The following is a 23,586-nucleotide window of genomic DNA, read 5'->3' on the forward strand; positions in this document are numbered from 1 at the left end:
TTAGCAGTTCTCTGGTAATTAGAAGCTTAAAAATACATTTGTTCTCTGATAATTTTCTGGAATGCTTTAAGACCTTTTCTTCTCCTTTGGTATGAAAGGACTGAGTATCAATGGCATGTCATTCTCAAGGTGATTATGCCCACCTTTAGGGCAGGAGGTTTCTGCAGTTCTTCAATTCCGTGCCAGGGTCACAGGATATGAAGAAAATATAAGAGTTTGCCTAGTGGATGGAGAGCTTTAATTTGATCTTTCTTGGGGGAGACTCTTGTTCAAGAGAAAGGTTTACAGCTATGATCTGCTTGCTCAGACTTTGTCTTTGCTGGTTGTCCTTTGGGCCAGTGTACTCTTTCATCTGCCAAATTCCCTTTCAATGGATCGAGAAGGGAAGCATGATGGCTTCTGTGTGGAAAGCCAGCTGAAGTGCTCAGCGCTGAAATTTGACCTAATTGAGGGGGGAAGACCATTCTGAAGCCATTAGCTGTATCCTAAACATGCCACGTTGTCAGGTTTAATACCAACGTTATTGCAGCCCATACAGAAGGAATGTAACATTGCTGGTTTGGATTTGGATGTACATTAACTGACTAATATCAAGTATTTTTCTTCATTCACCAGTGATGGAAAAGCATGTAGTTCTCAAACAGTTGTTTGGAAGAGAAAATGTATCAATTTCTTGACTCATAAAGAATCTGAATGCTAGGACATCCTTGTAACCCCTTGTTTTTAGTGGAGGTCTTTTACAGAAATACCTCCTCTCTTTTGCCTTAAAGAAACATGAGTGAGTTCTTAAAATGTTCCCGGTGGATCTGTATCCATGAGGTATCACTGTCTGTATTCCACCCATTACAGAGTGCAGATTTGTTGATCACTTTCCTGCAAAGTGTTGTTTTTTCTCTTATTCTTCCTTTTCATTCTTCTCCTCACCCTTAAAAAAAGATGAATTTTCAGCCTGGACCTCCCGTCTTGGTGCAACTCTTGCTTGAGCTGTGATTTCTCTGACCTACACTTCAAAAATGTGTCTTTCTGATTGAAATGAATCCTAGATCTTTTATTTCCTTTTTAACTGAGTGTAAATGAAATTTGGGCAATATAATAAATCAGATCAATTTACGTGGAAGCTGTCTGTGTTTGAACAAGATGGTTCCTGCCTTTGTATTTTAGTTCCTCAAAATTTAAAAGTTCTGAATTATTTAGCAGAAAAGGGTAGAAATTCTGAGACCGTAGGAGAAACTTCTGGTCTGTAAGGGAAGTATTTGTGCATGTATGTGGTGTCTGTTTTTTTAAAAAAATTTGTGTAGGAAAACTGGTATTACAAAAGTTGAAACTTTCCCTTCATTCACATCTTAGAAACGAGCATGTACATAAATTTTTATTCTGTTTTCTTGTGGACACATTGCTGCTTCACTATTCTTTTTTGGAGACTTCCTAGCAGGGAATTAGTATCTTCTATTTTCTGGAACTGTGCCTTCATTGTGGTTTTCAAAGAGTCTTCAGTAGTAGGATGCAACTCTTGAGTTGCTTTTGCATTATTTAATTTATTTTAGAGATAGTAAACTGGCTGGGGCTGTTACAATCCAGTAGGTTTATTTCCCCTGTATATTCCCCCTTTCTAAAAAGCCAGTTGCACCGTTTGACAGGTGCCATCTTAAAATTGATCACCTATCTCATTTTAAGAGTGTTAAGTAAATAGTCTTTCAAAAATTCTGATTTTTTTTTTTGTATGTTGTCACTGATATAGATTTTATTGCCTGGTGCAGCTTCTTTGGTTCTTCTGTAATGATTTTTTTTTTGTGTGTTGGTCATTATTCACCTTACCAGTGCTGTCAGAGAAAGGGAATCTTAAGTAATGTCTTTTGCAAAAGTAATAATGGCTGGGTTCTTTCTTGCCTTCCTACTGCCCTGCAGAGTTTGGAGAACAGCCTAGATCTGAATTCTGTTGTTATTTTTCACAGTTTTTTAATTGGGCTTTTAAAGATTCATTTGAATTCTACTTAATGTAGTAATCACCTCAAAAGTAGCAAAGTGGCTTGTTAATATGTTGTAATTGCAGGTAAGTGTGTTGTTCTCACTCTTGAAACATCTGTAACTTGAAAAGGTGGTTCCTCAGGTACAATTAGGAGGGCAGGCCAAACTACCTGGAATTTCCCTGCCCTGGAAGGGATCGTGCTGGAGTTTGGGTGTTAGATAATGGGTGCAGCTGGAGGTGCTAAAAGTAGACTCTGTGTAGCTCTTGTGCAAAATTCCAAATAATTGATGAAGTTCCTAGTTCAGAGTGTACAGTTCTGCTCTTGATTAGTGGTCGGTTTTTCCTTTTGTTCCCTGTTTCAGACTGCCAATGGAAATGTGGAAGCGAAGGTGGTGTGTTTCTACAGGAGAAGAGACATCTCAAGCACACTCATTGTATTGGCAGACAAACATGCAAGTAAGCTGCTTTGTGTTCAAATGAAATTGCTTCTGCACAAAATTGTCAGGCTTGGGTATGACTTTGATATTTCAACTATCAGTATTGCTATTCTTAAATGTGGTCTTTTCTGTAGTCATCTTTAGCAATTTGCATTACTTATTTGGCTGACTTTTCTCTTTCTTTCTACCTGACCCTCTTTTTTATTTTATTTTTTTTTTAATTTTCCCCTTTCCCTAACGCTTTTAATACCTTGTTTGTGTATGGTTTGATTATGGTGGGGACAAGATAGAAGTTTTCAGTTAGGGCTGAGTAAAGACATCTTATTTGCTCCACAGAAATGTATTTTTTAATTTTTGGGGTGAGAGAAAGTATTCTCCCTGTCTAATATTACTTCTCATTAATTATTTGGTTTGTATATTAAAAGAACCCCTCAAACATTATTTGAGTGAATCAAATAAACTGATTATGGGAAAGCAACTTGAAACATGGCCAGCTTGAAACCTGACTAACAGGATTTCTCTTTAAATTTCAATATTAATAATATTTCTTGTAGTGACACAGCTTTTGTCTGAACATGCTCAATAAATACACTTTGAACACAGAGAGTTTGAGAATCTCCTATCACTATTTTAAACACTTAAATCCCTTTTGTTGGGAAAAGAAATGTGTATGCTGAGGGGAGACTTGAAAATTAGAACTTTTTCTGAGTATTATAGTTATGTTCTGATTAAATAAAAGCATAAACCTAAACTATCATAAAACGCAGCAGGTTGCTCATGCTACCTTACATCAGTCTCCCTTGTGTGTATGCATTGTATAACTGATTCCTTGATTTTTTTTCTTCATTATTACTATTATTTTACAGAATATGTCAGGTTGTGTTGGCATGTGCTCCTCTCCCAGGGCAATCAGAGGCATCTGAGACACCTGGCTGAGTAGAGGTGGAAGCTTATTTGCAAACAAAAATTTGGTGTTACCATTTCATTTCAATTACAACAACAGTATTAAAGTAGAGCAACCTATTACATGGCATTGGGCACTTTATCTGAGGTGTTTTCAGCCTGTTTGACTCCATTCCAATTGCCAGTGAGGATTAGATTTAGGTTTATTACACCTTCTTCTGCCAGTTCAACATCCCTCTTGTCCCATCCTTGCAAGGTGATGGACACAGTACTAACAGAACAGTTACCAAAACAGACACATTGAAAGGGAGGAAAAAAAACTAAGCAGGTGGAGTAACTAAACTGTTTTTCTGTTGTAAACAATGGAGTCTGTGAGATGTAGCTGTTCAGATTGCTTAAAATGTAACAAAAAGCATGGACAGCCTCATGAATCCCTGTAATTCAGGGCACATCCATAAATGAGAGAGAAGCAATCAGATATGGGCATGTCAGAACTATGATTTAGCTGGCAAGCATCACTGTCTTTTAATGTGCTTCTTGGTGTGTGTATCAATAGAGTGATCTGGGGATTGATTAAATCAGATACTGCGTTTTAGCAATGAATATAATGGCTTGCTGTGTTCTCACTGCCCTAATGCCACTGGGGGAAGGATGCAGCAAAACTAGTCCCTTATTGATAAATTTGAGTATTTTCTGGTGTAGATTGGAGTCTATCCAAATAATCCTCCATTGCAACCATACCTTGAAAAAAGAGGTCATGTGGCATTGAGAGGAGAGTTGGCTGTGTTACAGAATTGTGGTGGCAGGCAAAGCTTTTCTGAGATCTCTTCAGTGCAGCAGTATTCATTTTATCTGAGAATCCTGAAGCTTAATAGGAGCTTCACCATAAGCAACGTGACTATTGATTCCTTCATCTGTGTCTCACTTCACTAGGTTTAGTAAAGGAAGCAGGTAGGAAGGGTTCACAGAAACACACATCTGAGACTGAAAATGAAAAATATTTGAACCCACATAAATGCTCTTTGAACCTGCAAATGCTGATTTCTCTTTGTGATAAGAAATCTAAGTGGTTTTTTTTAATGCAAACAAATAATTCATTGTTCATATGTGTTGTTTGAAAGATGGGAAAATTCTTGTATAGCACAACCCTATTAATAGAGCTACCAGAGACAACTGAGTCTGCCTCTTAGGGTAAATTTCATTAGTAACTAGCATTTTTCTCCACGATGTTTCTTTCTGATGCAGAATAAAATTGCTACTGAATGACTTCCATTTATTTAGATGGGTGTGCTGCTCTGTGGTTTCCGTTCCTCATAAGAAGGGAGAAGAGAGAAAAATTAAGCTTTTTGGACAGCCATTATTTCTTTACTCTGAAAAAAAAAAAATCAACACCCTGCATGATATAACAAAATCAAATTCTGTAGATGTTAAGATTCTAGTTCAGATATTCCACACTGTCACTGACTTTGAGTTCATTTCCATAAAGTCTCCTGTTGCCTCATTTTGATGCATTTGCAGTAGATGTACGTATCTGCATCACTGATCTTTTAACTGCCTTTGTTCAGCTGATTAATGGAGCTTTCTGACTGCAGACATTTCTGGATTCACACAGTCTTCTGTTTAAGATGCCTTTATTTCAGACCCACTGTTGAGATCAGTGCAGTGAGAGAGCTAAGTAATGGGGAGATACAGCCAGGACATGAATGGAAAATTTGTATGGATATTTTATTTTTTTTTTTACTCTTCCAATAAAGGAAGGAAAAAGATGTAATTGTGAAATTAATGTTTTGAAGTTAAAAAAAAAAAAAGCCACTTTAGCTTGGATGATCCATCAGTTATCTGAAACAGGCAAGTCTGAAATGTTGTCTTTTCTCATAAGTCTGTATACAGAGAAATGTGTTGGAAGCACCTTATTCTGTACTTGGTGACTATAAATTAGTACCTGATGTATGTAACCTGTTTCTTGGATTTGATCTGTGATCTCAGTATTTTTGTCATATGATGTTAAGCTTGTCTGGGCTGTCCTATAAATCTTTCAGCCTTATGATGTCTTCCATACATTGTTAGTGCTTTTTATTCATAAGCCTCTTTAATCACCTCACAAATTATTCCAGGGAATTTTTCCAGCTGTTTCCGAAATGAACTTGTTTCACCAGTAAGACACTATTTTAAGTTCTTGCTCAGAGACTTTGAAAACAAGATTGCAGACAGGACTCGATGGAAGAGAAATGGGAAAGATACTTGACTCTTCAACCTATTGTTGGATGCTGTCACTATGTATTTTCTTCATAAAATGTCTTACACAGTTTTTAATAATTAAATATTTCCATCAGTGAGTTGGCACTGGTTGGAGAACTGACCAGTTAGTGCTGGCTGGATTGGCAGTTTTATGGTTGGTTTTCAGCAGGTGCTCTCTGGGTGCCAGGCACACGTGGCAGCTTGGTTCTGGAAGTGCCAAAGCTTCTGAAAATAAATGGTTGCATGATACCTGTGTGCCTAAACAGGTAGGGAATTTATTGAGAATTTTTTTTACATTTTAAATAACACCAATCTAAATGAAGTTTGACAATAGCTTCACAAATTAGCTCTTTTTATTTCTTCCATTTTATTCCCCTTCTCTATTTTCTCCCAGTACCCCTCATGCAGATTTAAGAGGAGTCCAATTCATATATCCACTAATGACACCTTGGCTCAGTTGTTGCTGAGAGGCAGGAACTGTGGTTTTTTCTCTTTGAGAGTGGTGCAGTGAGGGAGGATAGAAGTGTCCAAAATAGTGTCTGCTTGCTACCTGTAATAGTGGCCATGGCTGCAAAAGATGACCACCAGAAATTTGTGGCAGGGATCCTAGTGGGATGTCTTGATAATGTAGTAAACTCCTTCTGAAGTGTCAAGGTATAAGGATTCCTATCTGTTTAAACTTTCTCCATATTTTCTACAGCTACAAGTCAATATCTGGTTTTTGATAGAGAAAAAATGAGTAAGGCTACAGCTTCATACAAACCATTTGAAACTGAACCTGGAAGAAGGAACCTGGTGTTGTATTTTAATTTGTTCAAATGCAGCATTTCTAGAATTTTTCTCCAGGGTCCTTAGTTAAGCTGTTGAAGCAGCCAGAGTTGCAGCTTCCTTTGCTTCTGAAGGAGCTGTTGTGCAGGTCACTAGCACTGTTTTTCCTGTGTTTCCCAATGATTTGGCCCCACTCTTTTTCTTTATTATTTACAGTATTTTGTTAGTTGTAACCATGCTAACTAGTTCTTCTGTTACTGCAGACTGTTTCCCAAGCTGGTAAACCTTGGGTGCTCTCTAAACCTAATTTCTGTGTCTTGTTTACCTTTGTGCATTTCTGAATTCTGTCATGTCGCTACTTCTATGACACCCATAATGCAGAGAAAGGGCTGGTGCTTTCTGCTTTTGATGCTCTGGAGAGCCCAATCTGATCTATAGCAAATTGCTATTCTTTCTAGTGTCTAGCAAATATTGATGTTTAATTTCACATCTCACACACCCAGTCATTTTAAATTACAATTACTGCCTCTTGGGTTTCTTCTGGCAACTCAAAGTTTACTCTTTCTAATTATTTTCCCCATATATGTTAGCTTTCACACAAGTCTTGCTGTTTGTGCGTAATCTGCCTATCTCTTGTTCCCAGTATAAGTCATCTTCAGGCTTTGTTAATGTGCTATTAATGATTCTGCCATTAAATATCAAATAATACTTACTCTAATATGCTTCTTACAGCATTCCACTGGCTACTGCTGCATAGCTGATATGTTACTGTTTGTATTAAGATTAAACGTGTAGTTTCAAATCTGCACAAGCACATCTATCAAGCAGAGAGATTAATTTTGAAATAAGGCTTTATGAGAGCACTGAAGTCCCAATGTACTGCACCTCCTGTATTCCCATACCACTTATTCCACAGTACTGTAAAAAATGCAGGCAAATCTTTCTGAAAAAGATTTCTTGGATATTTTATAAATACGTGTTTCTATTTTTTTAAGACTACGACCACCATTCTTGAGGGTGGAGTCTGCTTCAGTTAGAGTGTGAGTGGGTGAGCTGTAGGAAGGTGAAATGCAGGTATGTCAGACAGACTTGGGCTGGGGCTGGGACAGCCCCTGTTGCGGTTCACAGTCTGACTTTAGCCTGTGCTGTCTGTGTGAGGTGGTGAGGTCTTAGTGGGGTTTGAGGTGCTACTGGTTAGTTTTTGTCCAAGCAGCTTTTGCCTGCTTTGGCCACAGTGAGGGAGAGAGGTTCCTGTCCTGGGTCCAGTCCACTCTTCTCTCCTTCCCTTGGTTCCAAATGCATTTGTCACGTCTGTTGTTTTCAGTGCTAAGTCATGGCTGTGAAAAAGGAGGAACAATGCTTATATAGATTTGTTTGCTTGTTATTTCTTGGAATGTTCCTACCTCTGTCTGGGGGTGCTATGACAGTTTTACTGCTGTGTGTGGGGGTGTTGTTTGTTACGTGTAGAAATGTCTGTCTGTTTTTAAGAAGAAATGTTATTGTGCTTTTTGGTTTTGAAAGGCTGTTCATAGCAGAGCTGCCATAAGAAAACGTGTGCTCTCCACCTTCTGTATTTTATTACAAAAGCTAGACACCTAAATAAAATACTACTTGGAAGGCGAGCCTACCTGAAGAGATGCAGTCCCTGGGATGAGTTTGGTTGTGCTGGGTGGTTTCATTTTGTCTGTAGATTTGATTGTCACAAAGGGGTTGACATACTTTTTAGAAAAATGTAATTTCTAAAAGCTGTAGGCTATCAAATATACTGAAGATACTAAGTATTTTATGTTTCTCCGTGTAGTATTTTGCCTGCATTACACAGTGCACTACTGTCATTTCCAAAAGCTGCTGTAAGTGCAGGCATGAATTCCCTTTTCATTTGTGCATCCTTGAATTTTCACGCAAATGAGCTTGGAACTTGCTGACTTGTTTGTGGATTGCTGCTGGTATATTTACAGTGTAGGATAGCAGTCACAATATTAATTTTCAACTAAAACAGAATCCACTTCAGTAAATAAATTGCAGACCCATGAAACTGTGCAACAAATGTAAATTTGGTGTTCTGGTTCCCAGGAAAATATTAAAATCTAAGTGCATGCTGCTGTACAGTTAACAGTTCATATGGTGTAGCAGCTATTGTATGTTGCAGTCTGGTTTAATTATGCTGCTCTTTTTTCCCTTCCTTGTTGGAGCAGCCTACCTGACGGGCAAATAAACTGCAGCTCTTTTTTTCAGGGCAGTAAAACAGTGATAAATTGTGGGGAACCTGAAGGGTACATAATTTTTTGTCACCGCCTTTGGCATAATGGTGGCCTATTTAAAACTAAACGCAATTTTAGTGTTTCATAAAATGGAGATCACTCCTTTCTGTTTGCTTTGGTTTTGGGGAAAACTATGGGGATTTTAGTTAACTAATCTTAAGGGTATATAAATCATAACTCTGCCTGTATGTGTTTCTCACTAGAAATGTTTTTTGGCAACAACTGTTGAAGCTGCAGGCATAAGTCTGCTCTTTGAGAATAATAATGCTGTAAAATTAGAGTTTTACAATTCATGCATGAGACTTTACAGCTCATTCTACTACAGTCTGGGAAACTTTCTGTGGTTTTGCAAAGTACAAGTAACTGCACTAATTTCTTAGAGAAGGAAAAGTCTGATCTCTTCTTTCTCAGTCATTCATCATGGAGGATCTTTGGAGTTTTTTTCGTTGAGAATTTTGCCTTTTACAGCTTTAACTGGCAGGATACTTGTTGACGAACACAAAACATACAATTTATTTCTTAAAAGAAAGATGCTTGGAGATGTTTGGGATCAGTTGTGTATCAGCGTGGGTGTGATTTCATGTGTTTACTTCGGTGTATGTTTGAGAACTGGCTGCACGGAGATTGGATAGCTCCAAGGCAGAGCTGGGGATCCTGACTGCTGAAATGCAGGAGTGTTGCAGTTGGATGTGTGTGGTGTGGGTAGGGTAGGGCAGATGGCCGAGTGGCCTCAGGCACTTGGTTACATTCCAGTTAATCTTGTGGCTGTGATCTACTGGCTGTGGTTGGGGTGAGGAGAGTACAAAATAACACTAATTAAATAAACTGCCCTTTCCAGTGGGCATTCTCTGCAGAAGCTGTTGAAGCTGGGATGGGCTTGTCGAAGTATGACATCCTGAAAGAGGAGCAGGGTTTAAGATGATAACTGATGCCTGGCAAAGAGGAAAGACTTTACTTTGGCTACCTCACTCATCGTATGTCAGCTTCTACCTGATGAATCTCTTGCACTGATAGTCTCCAAAAGCAGCTCCCTCTCTCCAGAACTTCTGTATTGGTGGCAGATTTGTGTGACTTTCAGCTTGGTGTGACCTGTGTGTGCCTGGGATGATTTGATTGTGGTGGTGAATAAATACAGTTCTTCACAGGCATAATTTCAAGGATCTGTACTAATTTTGTAATTGTTCAATTGGCTGAAATGTTACATTTGATCTGATTAATGTTTATTATTTAGCAAAGGTTTTGGAGCAAGTCATTCTGACTTGCTCAAAGTCAATACTTTACCTGTTCGTGATCAATTTTGTCTCTTTATGACTAGGGGAAATGGAAGAGGAGATGGAAAATCCAGAAATGGTTGATTTACCAGAGAAACAGAAGCATCAGCTACGACATCGTGAGTTGTTTCTTTCACGACAGCTGGAATCTCTGCCAGCCACACACATTAGGTAATGACTGTCCTCTTCCATTTTATTCAAAAATCACATAGCATTGTTATTTTTCAAGTACTCTTCAATGTAAGATCAAGTTCTGTGTACAACTTCAGTAATACCATCTTGTGAATCACACGAGCATTTAAGATGTTTTTTTCATAAGACATGTTTCTCTTTTTTTAGAGGCAAATGCAGCGTTACTCTGTTAAATGAGACAGAATCCCTTAAATCGTATCTGGAACGGGAGGTAGGAACCATTTTGTGCATTGTAAAGCTTGAACAGTTTATTCTGGCGCAATTTAGGTTTGGTCCCTTTTTGCAAGTTTTCTAAGAGGGTAGTTTTTTCATTTCTACATGTACTGGACATCGACAGTGGGGAGCTTTAGGCTCTGTACAATTTTCATTGTGCATAAGACTCTGTGGACCTAGGGGCCAGATCTTGTGTTTACATCCCTATGTGGCGCCGAGCTGCCTCTCCTTCTGTAAAGAGAACCCAACTTGCTCATCAGTGTGGCAGGGCTGAGAGTTCAAACCTGGAGGCTGATGCCCTGGGAGATGCAGTAACTGCAGCGGAGGGAGCAAGCCAGCAAGCTGTGGTTCTCTGTATTTGCTTTATTCTGAAATCACACAGATTTATGCTAATATGCTTTAAGCTTGATCTTGCCTCAGATTTTTGAGGCGCTTAGTTGCCTGTTCTTTGAGTTCACTGTTCAAAGTACTTATCTGGAGTCCTTCATATGCCACCACAGACACTTAAATCCTTGAAAATCTGCTTGTCAGGTGACATCTGACAGAAATTTACCCAGTCTGTCTCTTTAAAGGTATCTCAAACCAAGCACTTGAAACTGAATTGTCTTGCATGATTAATCACCATTCAGAAAATAAATACTGAGTTTTACTTTTTTAGGTATTTTGTGATTTAAAAAAATTACTATTGTATTTTTTTAAAGTTGTATTTGTATACCTTTAATTGTGGCTAGACCTCTGGCTGCTGGCTGGGTTAGGCAATCTTGGAATCTGACAATCTGTGAGAGATTTACTGTGGAGATTAGCAAAGAATTTGAGGATATTATTATTTGAACACATCCGCAAGCAAACAATTTGCATTTGAAAACATTAAAATGTTATACAAGAGAGGAAATCTGTAATTAAAAACAGTAGGGTGATTGCCATTACTGGCCCTTAAGAAAGGCGAAAACAGGCCATTTTTTGCAAGAAGCATACTGTAGTCTTTCTCATAGCTGGGCTTTCTTTTTAAATGCTTTTGTAGCTTTCTTCAGTATTTATTTAAGCATAAGATTAGTTTTAATCTGATACTTTAGTTTAAGAGAGTTTTAAACAAAGCACAGGGATTAAATAGTTGAGTTTCTCTTTGGAATGTGAAACCAAAAAATGTCGGGTCTGCTGAAGGCTGCCAAATGGCAGAGCATCAAACAAGGGACGTGGCATTCAGCAGTGCTTGTAACCAGTTAGCTGCCCAGGATATGCCAGTTTGAAAGCAAAAGTTAATCAAACTGAAATTATTTCAGATTTTCTAGTACCCAGCTCTTAAGCAGTATTTGTCCTCAGTTGCTCCCAACATGTTTTCATTATCACTGGTGTTACAGGTAGGTGTGCTGAAACCGAAGGGACATGCCTTCCTCTGAACCTGCAATGCTCAGTTGCAGATGTAGGCACAAACAGAGAAATTTTTTTTCCATCCTTTTGAACTTTCAAAATGCAAGATGAGTGATGAGGGTTATTTTTAAAACTGAGCAGGCACTTAAGAGGTTTCACAGAATGAGAGAGTTCCCTGAATGTGTCCTGTCACTTAGTGTGGCATTTTGCTGTGGTGCAAACTAACTTGGACAGATGGTAAAGAAGTTAAAAGCTCAGGAATACAAATGTGCTTGGGTGGAGGGTAAAGAGATTAAGAAAAGGAGATAGTTGTTGCCCAATGGGTTCCTAACACTGGATGGTATTGTTTTGAACTGTTTCTTCTTTCCCCATGCCTCCTGTTCTTAATCCATCCTTTGCTTTCAGATTGTTTCAGGGTTGTTTCTTTTTTTTCTTACGTGGCTTCTGTCAATAAAGCCTAAGCAGTTCTAGGGAATCTGGTATTTGATTTTCTAAATGTTATGACCAGTAAAAGTAGGCTTTCAGCCCAAGGCTGTCTGCCTTGAAGCAGGTTAAACATCCAGACAGAAATTTTTAGGGAGATAGTAAGCATAGCAAAATTACATTTTTGTTATCTCTGTTCTCCTCCTCCACGCTCTCTCTGTCATCTTCCTCAGGAAGATTGCCTTGTTGCATTTGGAAAGCAGGCTGAAGGGGACCAGCGCTGACTTTTTTACTGTGCCTGGTAAAATTGGGTTTTTGTAGCAGGAGTGAGGAATAGGAGGAAAGAGAGAAAAAAAAGCTACTGGAAAACCTGAGTTTTCTATAGACACTTAATTCCCGTGGAGATCAAGAGAAGGGCATAGCCAATTATGGCAAAAGCACTAGATTTCCCTGTTCTGCAGGAAACTATTTTATATGTACCTTCTATTTTACTGCTCTTCCTGGATATATCCAGAGGCATGTGTGAATTTGCCTGCTGAGCAGATGTCTGGCATATCTGTTCCTTTTGGTACCGCCCTAAAAATAAAATGTTCTCTAGTTAAAATATATCAAATACAAGAAAGTAAGATTGCAGGCTGCAATGAAGTAACCATTATTTCTGTAGTGTACTTTTACTCTGAGCCTGTTTTCTTTTTCCATTTTCTTGGTTACTTTGGTTCTTGGCTATAGCTATAGGTAGCTTAGGGGCTTGGATAGGGAAGCTCTGAGCATATGTGTCTGTCTAACAGTTGAGAGAAGCAGAAAGTCATGATTCGATTTTAACTCTTGGCAGGTCATGTTCATTTTTTCTGAGCACGTTGAGTGTTTTCTGGGGTCTGAAATGAACAGAGAAAACCCTTCTCTTTCTTGACTGCTGCAAACCCAGCATACACAGTTTTGACAGCACAGATGAGCGTGGAGGATTTTGAAGAGCAGTGTTGTTTTGTTGTGAGCATCACTCTTGTGAGACCCTTGTGAAAAATTGTTCTCATCACATTGTGGTGGTCAGGAGTTCACACATGCTTTAGAGTACACAAGGATCTGGTTTGTTTCTTAGTTTGCATTGGCATTAAGCTGACATTTATTAGTGTTTTCAGCAGTCCTACTCAGTCTGCAAGAATGAATCTCATCTATGAGGGAAGATGGTAGTGGTATTGAATTACCTCTAGGAGTTGCAGTCTCCGTCGTATTCACACTTGGGCCCACAGACTTCCATCTTTCCTCTCTTGAGGAGGCTCTGGGTGGGGAGAAGAGACGAGAGGCTTTTCATTCTTTTGTTCAATCTGATTGATTTGAGACAAAACTGGACAAGACATAAATGGATGACCTGAGACTAACAGAGATTTTGTAGAGAAAATTTATAGTGATAACCAATAAAAGAAAAGCAATAGAGCATCTAACACTTAGATGAGAAACCCTCTCCACAATGTATGACTTTCCCTGGCCAAGAAGGACTAAAGAAATTGCCTGTGGAATTGTTCTTCTTTGGGGCCTACTGTGTTGTTACACTACAGCGTTGCATTTTTGCTGGGCAACGTGCCTGAAAAGCATTAATGTTGCACTGCATATACTTTGTCCTGCAGTCAGGTATTCTGGAGCTGGAACAAATTAAACACTGTATTTATAACATGGAAGCCTGTGAGACAAAAGCTTTTCGTACATTTTATTTCTACAATGATACATTCTCAAAATATTGCAATATCTTGAGCTTTGAGTGTGTCAGGGAGCAGGAGACCCAGATTTCTTTACATACATGTAATATAAATGAGTGTTCATCTACTCTGAAGCTGCCTTCTGCCCGTAGGTTGATGTAACTTGACCTTGGTGCCTGTGGGAGTAGGAATTTTTTCAGAAGTATCGTTTGCTTAGGATGCAATCAAATCGTCTGACCCCAAACCCAACTACAGACAACCCTTCCAGTTGAAGTTCAGTTCTCTTCCAGAATTTTTGCCATGTTACTGTGGAAACTCATAGCAATTCTTCTTTTTCTGGGGCTTTGTATGACAGATTGGGAGACTCTCTTTTCCTTTGCCACCTCTTCATAAAGCTGAACAGGGCTTGAAACTCATGCTGGTTTTGTCCTAATTTTTGTTGCATGCTGTTGACACATACAAATATAGGGAAAGGGAAAAATGAGGTGAGCATGAAATGAGATGTATTTGAACAGGGTGCCTGCTAGTGCTGCAGAAATAAGGGGAAAGGAAAAATGAGCCAGAAACCTGAGATGTGGAAAATGGCACACTGCGCATCCTGTTTCTGTTCAGACACAATTCTCTTTCCTGGTGACCATGTTGCTGTGGACAGAGGTTACAAAAGGTCTGTTATTCCATGTTCTACCAGAGCTCTAATCCTGCCCAGTACTGCACGCTATACTTTGATGGAACATACCTAGCCTCTAGTGTGTCACTCAACAGCTATAGCTAAGTACTTACCCATGCAGAAAAGTTTAATTACTTAAACTGTGCAGTTTTAAGTAGTTAAAATTTTGGCTGTTTTCTTTCTCTGCCCTGGCAGAACATTCTCATTCTGGAATGCCTTCTTGCTTTAATTTTACACACCCAGGTAGCGGAAGCCAAGCAGCTATTTTAGCCTTTTCCTCATCTACTTGAACAAAAGCAACAAATTAATGGATTGCCACCTGCAGATAATTACTGCTGCTGCAAAATCTGCTGCCCCTCTCCTAATAACAAGCAGAAAGAAACATGGTGGTTTAAGCTTCAATGGTGGCAGGCAAGAAGTTGGTCAGCAGTGACAAGGAAGGCTGAGTACATCCTGGTCTGTTTACCAGGAGTGTAGCCAGCAGATGGAGGGAAGGGATTCATCCCCGCACTTCATCACTTGTGAGACCACTTGTGCAGGTTTGTGTCCAGCTTTGGGCCTTCCAGCATGAGAGAGACATTGACAGACTGGAGCAAGCTCAGCAGAGGCCACAGGGCTTATCTGGGGCTTCATGTCTCTGTGGGGTTGCACTGATCTGGCTGTGACACTCTGAAGTTATGCTTCAATTTGTATTGGTATTTCTGTGTGGATAGGCCACTGGCGTCTAATCCTGCTGATTTGGACTATGGCAATTGTATGGGATATGGCAATTTCGTGTTCTGAAACAGCTGATGTGACTAAAAATTGTCTCCTGGCCCTTCTGAGCCTTGACTGTGTGAGAGGATCTTTGTTTACTTCAGTTTGAGAGGCTATATGTTAAGAGAGAGGTTGCTGTTGAGAGCTAACACTTGGAATGTGGAAGAAAGTGGCAGCACTTAAATGGGGCCTTAAAACTGATGGTTCATTAATTTTTTGTTCACCCAATTTTAAAATATATATGTAGGTAATAAAACCTCACTTAAACTGTAGAAACTTGGTAGCATGGTTGCAACGCTGAAAGTAAAAGCTAATAACACTGTTTACCTTTTTGCTTGTTTTATTTTTAGGATTTCTTCTTTTATTCACTAGTGTATGATCCTCAACAAAAGACCCTGCTCGCTGATAAAGGAGAGATTCGAGTTGGAAACAGATACCAGGCAGATATAACAGACTTACTAAAAGAGGGTAATTTCTGTAATTTATTTAAATTATCAAAAGTTCACGTTGAATGTGGCCACTTCTCTGTGTGAGGCCTGCCTAGGTGTGGGAGGTGGTTTCCACTGCCATGCCATGTGTACAATGATGGTTGGATTTGTTGAGGCTGTTGCCCACTGAAGGCAATTAGTTCTCTTGCAAACGGGTCTTTAAATGGGCATTCATCCAAATCATAAAAGTTGTTGAAATAAATTGAATTAATGGGCTCTCTCAGAGCTTGCACTCTTTTTATTATGAGATTTCAGAATTTCCATGGGAAATAAAAATTTCCATCACATCTGTGAAGCCTTTTGTGTTTTTAATCAAGCCTCACTTCCCTATAAGAGCCCCTCCCAAATTACTGCCAATTAAATGCAGTCTTCCCTCATCAATTTGCCCATTATTCCTGGGTGCCTTTTCCCTGGAGCCCTCTCCCCATCCCAGTGTTGGCTGCCAGCCTAGACTTCTCACCTGCAGAATAGGCAGGAGGAAGAATTTGCTGGCCTGGAGTGTGTGTTGAGACTTCAGCCTCTCCCCACAGTGTCATGAAGCAGTGGGACCATGAGGACACTGGCCTGAGAACGAGGGAGAAGTAGCAGGAACCAGTAATATTTATGAGATAGTTAGTAACTTTAGATTTGTCTCTGCACTACCTTACAGATCCAAAAGTGGGTGGAAAAACTGGGAGGGATGGGGAGTGTTGGCATCTAATTGTTCTTTCCTGAGCCCTGTGTAATGCAGAGGGAAAGGTCTATCCATAAATTCTCCTAAGAGGGAGAGGGTTGTGACCTGTGTTGGAAAGACCGTATCCAATCTGGATGGGCCACGGTGTGGAAGCAATGAGTTGCTTCTCTCTTTGCTTAGAAGCTCTGCTGACACTGTTAGTCTCATGTTAAAACAGGCAGAAAAATGGGTCAGGACTCTCGTTTAATTTGTCTATGAAACTGGTATTTATTCAACAGCTGGGCAAGTCTCCTAAGCGAGGATGAACTAATCTGAAAGGCATCCTGTTCCCTCAGTGGGCCAACATGGGGCTTCAGAGAAGGATAATTGCCAGATGTTTTAAAGGAAGCAGAAAGAAGAAGACAGTCTCACTAGCTCCTGTATTTTACCAGGGTATTCTGATTTGTCTAGACTCAGGAAAATAAAGAGTGTCTGATCCCATGATTTCCCCCTAGAAAGCAGCTGACATGGGTTGAACCAGCTACTCTTTGCCTGCTCAGAGCAGCTTGGAGTGTGTCGGTTTTCCTGGAACTGCCACAAGATAAAGGAGGAAGACAGACGGGCTGGGGAAAGAAACTGAAAAGAAACTGTCTAGTTTGGAGAAAGATGTACTCTGTTTCCCATGACATATCCTTTGACACCAGTTTGTGAAAATCTGATTGCCCATTTCGGATGAGCTGTGTCACTGTGTCTGTCAAGTTAAAATTGTCACATACAAATAAGTGAGTGCAATTTTCACAGTGGCCTGTCAGGCAGAGTAACTGAGATGGGCTAACAGTGACATTATTGTGAGATAAAAAAAGTATCTAGAAAGTACTTTTATTTTAAAAGAGCCATACTAAATATTTCTGATTTGTTTTTCAACCAGGTGAGGATGATGGAAGAGATCAGTCAAAACTTGAAACAAAAGTTTGGGAAGCCTTTAACCCACTAGTAGACAAGCAGATAGACCAGTTCCTGGTGGTAGCACGGTAAGAGTATTTTACCTCTCCTTTGAAGAAGTAAATGTTAGTAACTCTTCCAAGCACTTTACATTCTTTTTGTTTTATTAACATGAATGCTGGTTTTGGTTGCTTGATTCACTTGCTCCATTTTGAAATGAGGGATATTTTACATGCCTTCCTGGGAATAGCATGACTTTAGGAACAGCTTCTCAGATTTACAACTTAGTTTCATAAAAGCAAAGCAAGTTGCATGTAAAAGTGATCCTGTAATTGGTGGGGTTTTTCAAATACTTTGGTCAGCATGCAGAAGACTTACTGAATTAAATTCTTGGCAGTTCTTAGCTCTGTTCGTTAACTGCCTTTTTCAAGACCAGTGATATTTAATGGTTTGCTAAAAATTCTGGTAAATGCTTGTGATGATGGAGTGAGGATGCTTTCTAATACCTAGATTCCAAAAGGTAAGCACAATAAAATAAACCCCTGCAAATCTGTACTGATGATGTTTTTATTTAAGCCCAAAGCAATCTTTGGTGATCAAATTTCTCTTTTTAAAAGGTTCTCGAACTAATTCATTGATATGCATTTATGTAAACAGAAGCTTGTGTTGAATTTTAGGCTCTCATAGCAATTGGTGACTGAATAATTTGGGGGAAAAATAAACAGGTAACTCTCCAAATTCTGTGTGTTTTAGGTGGTACCTTTATGGATGAACTCTGATTCTGTCTGCCGTTTTTTTTCTTTTCCCTTCCCCCCCCTTGGTTTTTCATGTGGGTTGGTTTGTAGTGACTATAGAGTTGCTTTGTGATGGGAGTTTCCACCTTGTGTAGGCTTCTGGTGGCAGAGTTGGTTTTAGTGGTTCTTTCTGGCAGTTCAGTGCTGCCCACTGGGTTTGCCGATCCAGCCGCTGCAAGGTGCGGCTATAATGAGAATCACTGCAAAGATGAGTACAAGAATTGCTTCTGTTCAGAATCAGCAAAGCATTACAGTTTATAATTAGTTCACACACACACACACACAGAAGTATCAGTTCAGCTAAAGCTGGGCACGGGGGAGTTGTGAGGCAGGGATGGGGATAGTGTCTGGGCGGCTGGGAAGAGGGCGAAGTGTGAATCGCCACAGACACTTGGACGGGGGAGGCAGGTTTGGATTTTGGCCAAAACTAGATGTTTGATGGCAACTACTGCTTAAACGTTTACCTTTCCTACTCCTGCACTGCTTGGCACTAGTGTGTTCTTCAGTGCTCTCAACTAGTTTGGGGAAGTGATCCAAGTGGAGGGGGCAAAACCCAACCCACCTGTTTTTGTTGTAGTTGCTCAGAGGAGTTCAGCTCCAGTTCACTCTGCAGGAGCACAAATATTTCACCCATGTGGTGTAGCAAGCAGGCAGGGGAGTAGGAATTTCGAGAACCAATGTTTGTTACAGGTTTCTCCAACTCATTTCTTTAGGAATAAGATGAAGAGCTTGGGGATTGTGGTCTCAGATGCAGAAATGATGAGTTGTGAAGTATTTGAAAATTGCTGCTATGCAGGCTTTATGATATATATTATACAATGTTAAGTTCTAAAATATTGGTTTTGATTTTTCTGAAACTTTTAGAAAAATGCTTGCATTGGTGCATTTTTTGTGTCTTGTCTTGGCATCTGTGTCTGTACCTGTGGACAGTGCAGCACTGCTCTTGCCACTGTGGAGCAGACTATTGTCATTCATAAAGCTTGCTTGTGCTCTGTTCCTGTTGCAGCTCAAATCTCTTGGGAGATAAGGGATAAGAGACTAGCTCAGAACTCCGCGTTGGTGACCCTTGAGTCTTTCTCTGTTTCCTCTCCCATTCCAAGCCTCTTCAGTCATATGAACTAAGTAAAGTGTTCATAATAACAAACCACATTTGGAGAGAGCGGTCTCTGGCTCAGAATGAACGCCAAATCATGTAATCTTGTAACTGGGAAATGGAGTCTGCTCATCTCAGAAAGTGTTGGCTGGGTGTTTATATTTATGCTGGGTTTGCATGCGAAGTTAATGCTGTGTTTAATTTCTTTCAGGTCTGTTGGTACGTTTGCCCGAGCCCTGGATTGCAGTAGTTCTGTCAGACAGCCAAGTTTGCACATGAGTGCTGCAGCAGCCTCCAGGGACATCACACTGGTAAGATTTTTTTTAGAGGACCTTAAGTTTGTGAGAGATGCAAAATATTCACCTCAGCATTAACAGTTGGCAAAGAGAGAGGGGCAGATGGATTGTAATTGTGGCTTGCTGTGAAGCAGACCCTGTCTTTGGAAAGGAATCCTTTAGTTACAGATGAAGGAACTTTTTCTGGCCTTGTGCCTCTTACGATCCATCATGGATAATACTATGAGATAATTTTTTGGTTTTTTTGCTTAGTTTTATTAAAATATTCTGATGACGTGCTTGACAGCCCATCCCTTGCATGGGCTCAGTAGCTCTCTTGAGAAGAATGCAAATTATTGTCTGCCTGTCTGTAATGTTACAGTGCCAGAAAGCCATTCCTCATCACTTCCCCAACACCAGACTCACTGACATCCTTTGGTGAGATTGACCAAGGATGTCTGGGGGAAAAGCTTGTGGTCAGATAAGAAATGTCAGTTGATGTTGTTCTCTTTGATGAGCTCCAGTTTAGAGTACCTGAGGAGTAGTGATATTGTTAAGTTTTTATAATCATAAATGTTGCTGAGTAGATTGAGGAAAGGGAAAAAACTTGAACTTTTATGCTACAGAAAGTTTAATGAAAATTTGAATAAGATTTATGAAGTCTTCAGAGAACTGTTATCAAAGCCTCACCTTGTAACTGGAATAATGTAAACAAATATTTACATTATCTGTAGAACAAATTCTAGTGTAGAACAGTGTAGGTTAATTATTCTCGTGCACAGAACTGGTATGATGAAAGACAAATAACATCCTGATTAAAACTGCAGAAATGGGGAAATAAAGCCAAGCTTTCATTTACTAACAGCAATTTCTTCCTTGCAGTGCGTTCTCAGCCCTTGTAAATCACAAGTTGCAGACAGCCATGGCTCGGCTTTCTGAGGAGTAATTGCCCCTGAGAGTCATTCTTTTTCCTACTCAGCTGTGATGTGTGACTTAACTTGAATCTTTTTTTGAGGTTTCTGCCCTTTGGGGGGGATGTATACATCTGTTGCTGCTCTTGTTTTTCATATATGAAATTTTTGTGGATTATTTGACACAGTGCATGGCTATGTCTGTGAGGAAATGCCCTTGTACCTCTATCTCCTTGCCCCATCTGTGGATGGTAACTCAGTCCTGGGGGGAGTGTGTCTGTCCTGTGCATTTTTTTACCAGTAGTGCTGCAGTGGTGGTGCTGGTGAGGAGCTGATAGGAATTACTGATACACAAGGGCTTGTGTTCCACAAACCTCACTATTAGTGAGTGTTAGGTTTGTACACTGACAGCTACAGTGTGAGGTTGGAACAAGTTTTTACTGACCGTGTTAGGTATAGAATACTGCACCTTCAAATCTCAGTGCAGAATTTGTCATTGCTGCTTCACTGTTAAACATTTTCCCCCCCAGATACTTGTCCTTACATTTCTCTTTCTCCTTTCCCACCCCCTAGTTCCATGCTATGGACACTTTGCACAAAAATGTCTATGACATTTCCAAGGCAATCTCCGCGCTTGTGCCACAAGGTGGGCCGGTCCTGTGCAGAGATGAGATGGAGGAGTGGTCTGCTTCAGAGGCAAACCTCTTCGAGGAAGCACTAGAAAAATACGGAAAAGATTTCACTGACATTCAGCAAGATTTTGTGAGTATATAAAACGGGGGCCCCTGTGGCAACTGGCTCTGATTGGTGACAGAGCTGGCTTGCAGCTTGTCTAAACTGTGTTTTTCATCATGTCGAACAAGGGAGCTTTGAACTGGAGCATGCGTCTTGCTGTAAAGTGGGGAAAGGCAGACCTCATACTGGTGACAGCCTGGTGTACAGTCAGAATTTCAAATCACAGATGATCGCTTTTCCTTTAGAAACGTTAATTTACGATCATCTGTTCCACTACGGCTAAGGGAGGATGTACAAAAGTGTTGTGACAGCTGAGCTGCTCTAGATTAATTTGTGTTTGAAGGAGAATAAGTATTGGGCCTTCTGAAACATGAAAATGTAGTAACCTTTACAGTGTGGTTTCAGAAAGGGCCTTTTCAGAAGGAATTCTGGGCATCCAAGGGAAGTGTCCTGTAGTTTGGCCAAAGCTCCACCCTCGGTGCTCAGCCTGCAGATTGAATGGAGTGCTGTAAGGAGAGCCAAGTTTCACTGCGTTGCTGTTCAAGTCCTCTGGAACAAAACAAGTAGTTTCAGTGTTGTTTGTCCTGTGCTCTAATCTTATAGAGGGACTTGGAAACAGCAACACTCTGTGGTCCTGCTGAAATCCTCCTCTTTCTCACGCGGAGAACAGAGCTGGCAGGGCACAGTTCTGTTAGCAGTTTGTTTTGGTTTGGTTTTTTCTTTTTTTAATGGGCCAGCTCCATTGAAGCAAAGCATATCAGAACTGTGATACTGTAGTTGTGACTCTTGCTTGAGTCTCTCCTGTTTAAGCAGAGAGTCTGAGCCTGTGGGCTCCCTTCCACATTGTGCCTCTCTTGAATGGTTTGCTGTGGAGCCAGTGCAGCATGAAGATTTACCTGTAGCCTGTTCCACTTTTACACTGAAAGCTCAGGGTTTTTTGAAAGGCCATTTAATTTAATATGGGTCCCCTGTGCATCCAATCCCCTTTGTAGATTCAGACTTTTTTTTTGAGGAGGGTTAGTAGTTGCAAAACTCTGCTGCAAACCGTCAGTCAGAAGAATCCTGTGAATTTCAGTGAGACTGTGTGCCAGCTTCCTTCAATAAATGCTGCTTTTCCTTTGTGTCCCCAGCTCCCATGGAAGTCCTTAACAAGCATTATAGAATATTACTATATGTGGAAAACTACAGACAGATACGTTCAGCAGGTAAGAGAGTCAGAATTACCTCTTTCATTCCAACAGAAGTTGTTTTTCTTGCCTGTGAAACCAAGCTTTGTTTGTCTCTTCTCCCTCTTGGGGTTCAGCCTTTCCAATAGCATTCTGTTATGATCAGAACAATCTCTTGTCACTAAACTCATCAGCCCTTCTGTAGATACAAACAGCATTGGTAAGAGTGCATTCTTTTCATGTTTGCTGCTACCCTGTTTGCTTGGAGCTTTCTAATGTCTGGTTTGGAATTCGGCAAAGGAAGGAAGGCAGTGCAGTTACTTTCTGACTATGGAGTTCAAGGTCAGCGTTAACTTCAGTGACTTTCTGGGGGTGCAGTTGCTGTACAAGGGGCCCCCACGCTGATTCCCCACCACTACTGCCCATGACTTGGATGGCAGATGCATGAGGCTGCCCCATGTAAGCTCTGTGAGTGAAGTGTTTATCTGGGAAGTGTCACTGGCTCAAATTCCCAGACTCGTTATACTTGAGAATCAACTTTGAGTAGTGTTTACAATCATTTTTATCTCTGTTTAAATACGAAGACTGGTTGGTCCCTGAAGTAAAGCAAACACAATGCAAGCAGCACACAAAGTCTTGCAGAGTATCAGTTGCTGAAAACTACCTACAGTATTTAACAGGAAAACTAAGTAAAAGAAGGGAGAAATATAGAATGGATTTTTCATTATAATTATCCGTCCTAAGCTGAAGCATCTATTTGAAGTATTAGAAAAAGTGGAATTGTGAAAATGTCCTGCCTTAACTTGGTTCCTTGGAAATTCAGCCTGGGGAAAAGACTAGACGCCTGAGGCACTGACCAGTGTTTGGCATGTGCTGTAATGTGATTTTTACCATTTTCTTTGCACCGTCACGACAAATGAAACTCTTTTTTGCATCAGTTATGTTTTATTTTCAATAAAAATATTGGTGGCATCCCTATTCCACTATTTCCCCAAGTTCATTCTTTGACTGAAACTTTTCCTTCCAGTAAGGAAATGGGTGGTAGGAATGTATGATGGTGATGGAAGCTGACATGGTGGGGAAGAATAATGCTCATGGCTTTTCCTTCCCCATTGCTTTCTCCATTTTCCTAAGGTTTTTTACATAGGCAAAATTGCAGAGGAGATAGTTATGTGAAGACTTTGATTATTTGTTCTTGCAGCAGTTAAAAAACACAACAAACCTTACGGTTTGTTCTATTCCTGTGCACTGGGTTTTCTCTCATGGTTATGCTGTACCTTACATGTGCTGCCCAGGAGTTTACCAGGGAGTGAGATTTGGGGAAAACTTCCAGTTAGACACTCTGCACTTAGGAGACAGTATAAGCTGAACAGGTA

The 23,586-nt window shown here is 40.2% G+C and overlaps 1 protein-coding gene across 6 annotated transcripts in view; it reads left to right on the forward strand.

The window, feature by feature from the left end:
• The window catches only part of MTA1 (metastasis associated 1), a 79,140-nt gene that overhangs the window by 15,717 nt on the left and 39,837 nt on the right, over window positions 1-23,586 (forward strand). For all 6 annotated transcript variants that reach the window (XM_048312328.1, XM_048312331.1, XM_048312330.1 and 3 more), the window contains exons 3-10: window positions 2,329-2,422; window positions 9,889-10,015; window positions 10,184-10,247; window positions 15,505-15,622; window positions 17,223-17,325; window positions 19,335-19,434; window positions 20,883-21,071; window positions 22,175-22,249. In XM_048312328.1, coding sequence (XP_048168285.1) covers window positions 2,329-2,422; window positions 9,889-10,015; window positions 10,184-10,247; window positions 15,505-15,622; window positions 17,223-17,325; window positions 19,335-19,434; window positions 20,883-21,071; window positions 22,175-22,249 — 870 coding nt within the window. The remainder of the gene's footprint in view (window positions 1-2,328; window positions 2,423-9,888; window positions 10,016-10,183; window positions 10,248-15,504; window positions 15,623-17,222; window positions 17,326-19,334; window positions 19,435-20,882; window positions 21,072-22,174; window positions 22,250-23,586) is intronic.

Source organism: Corvus hawaiiensis, chromosome 9, assembly GCF_020740725.1.
Source record: "Corvus hawaiiensis isolate bCorHaw1 chromosome 9, bCorHaw1.pri.cur, whole genome shotgun sequence".
Classification (NCBI taxonomy): domain Eukaryota; kingdom Metazoa; phylum Chordata; class Aves; order Passeriformes; family Corvidae; genus Corvus; species Corvus hawaiiensis.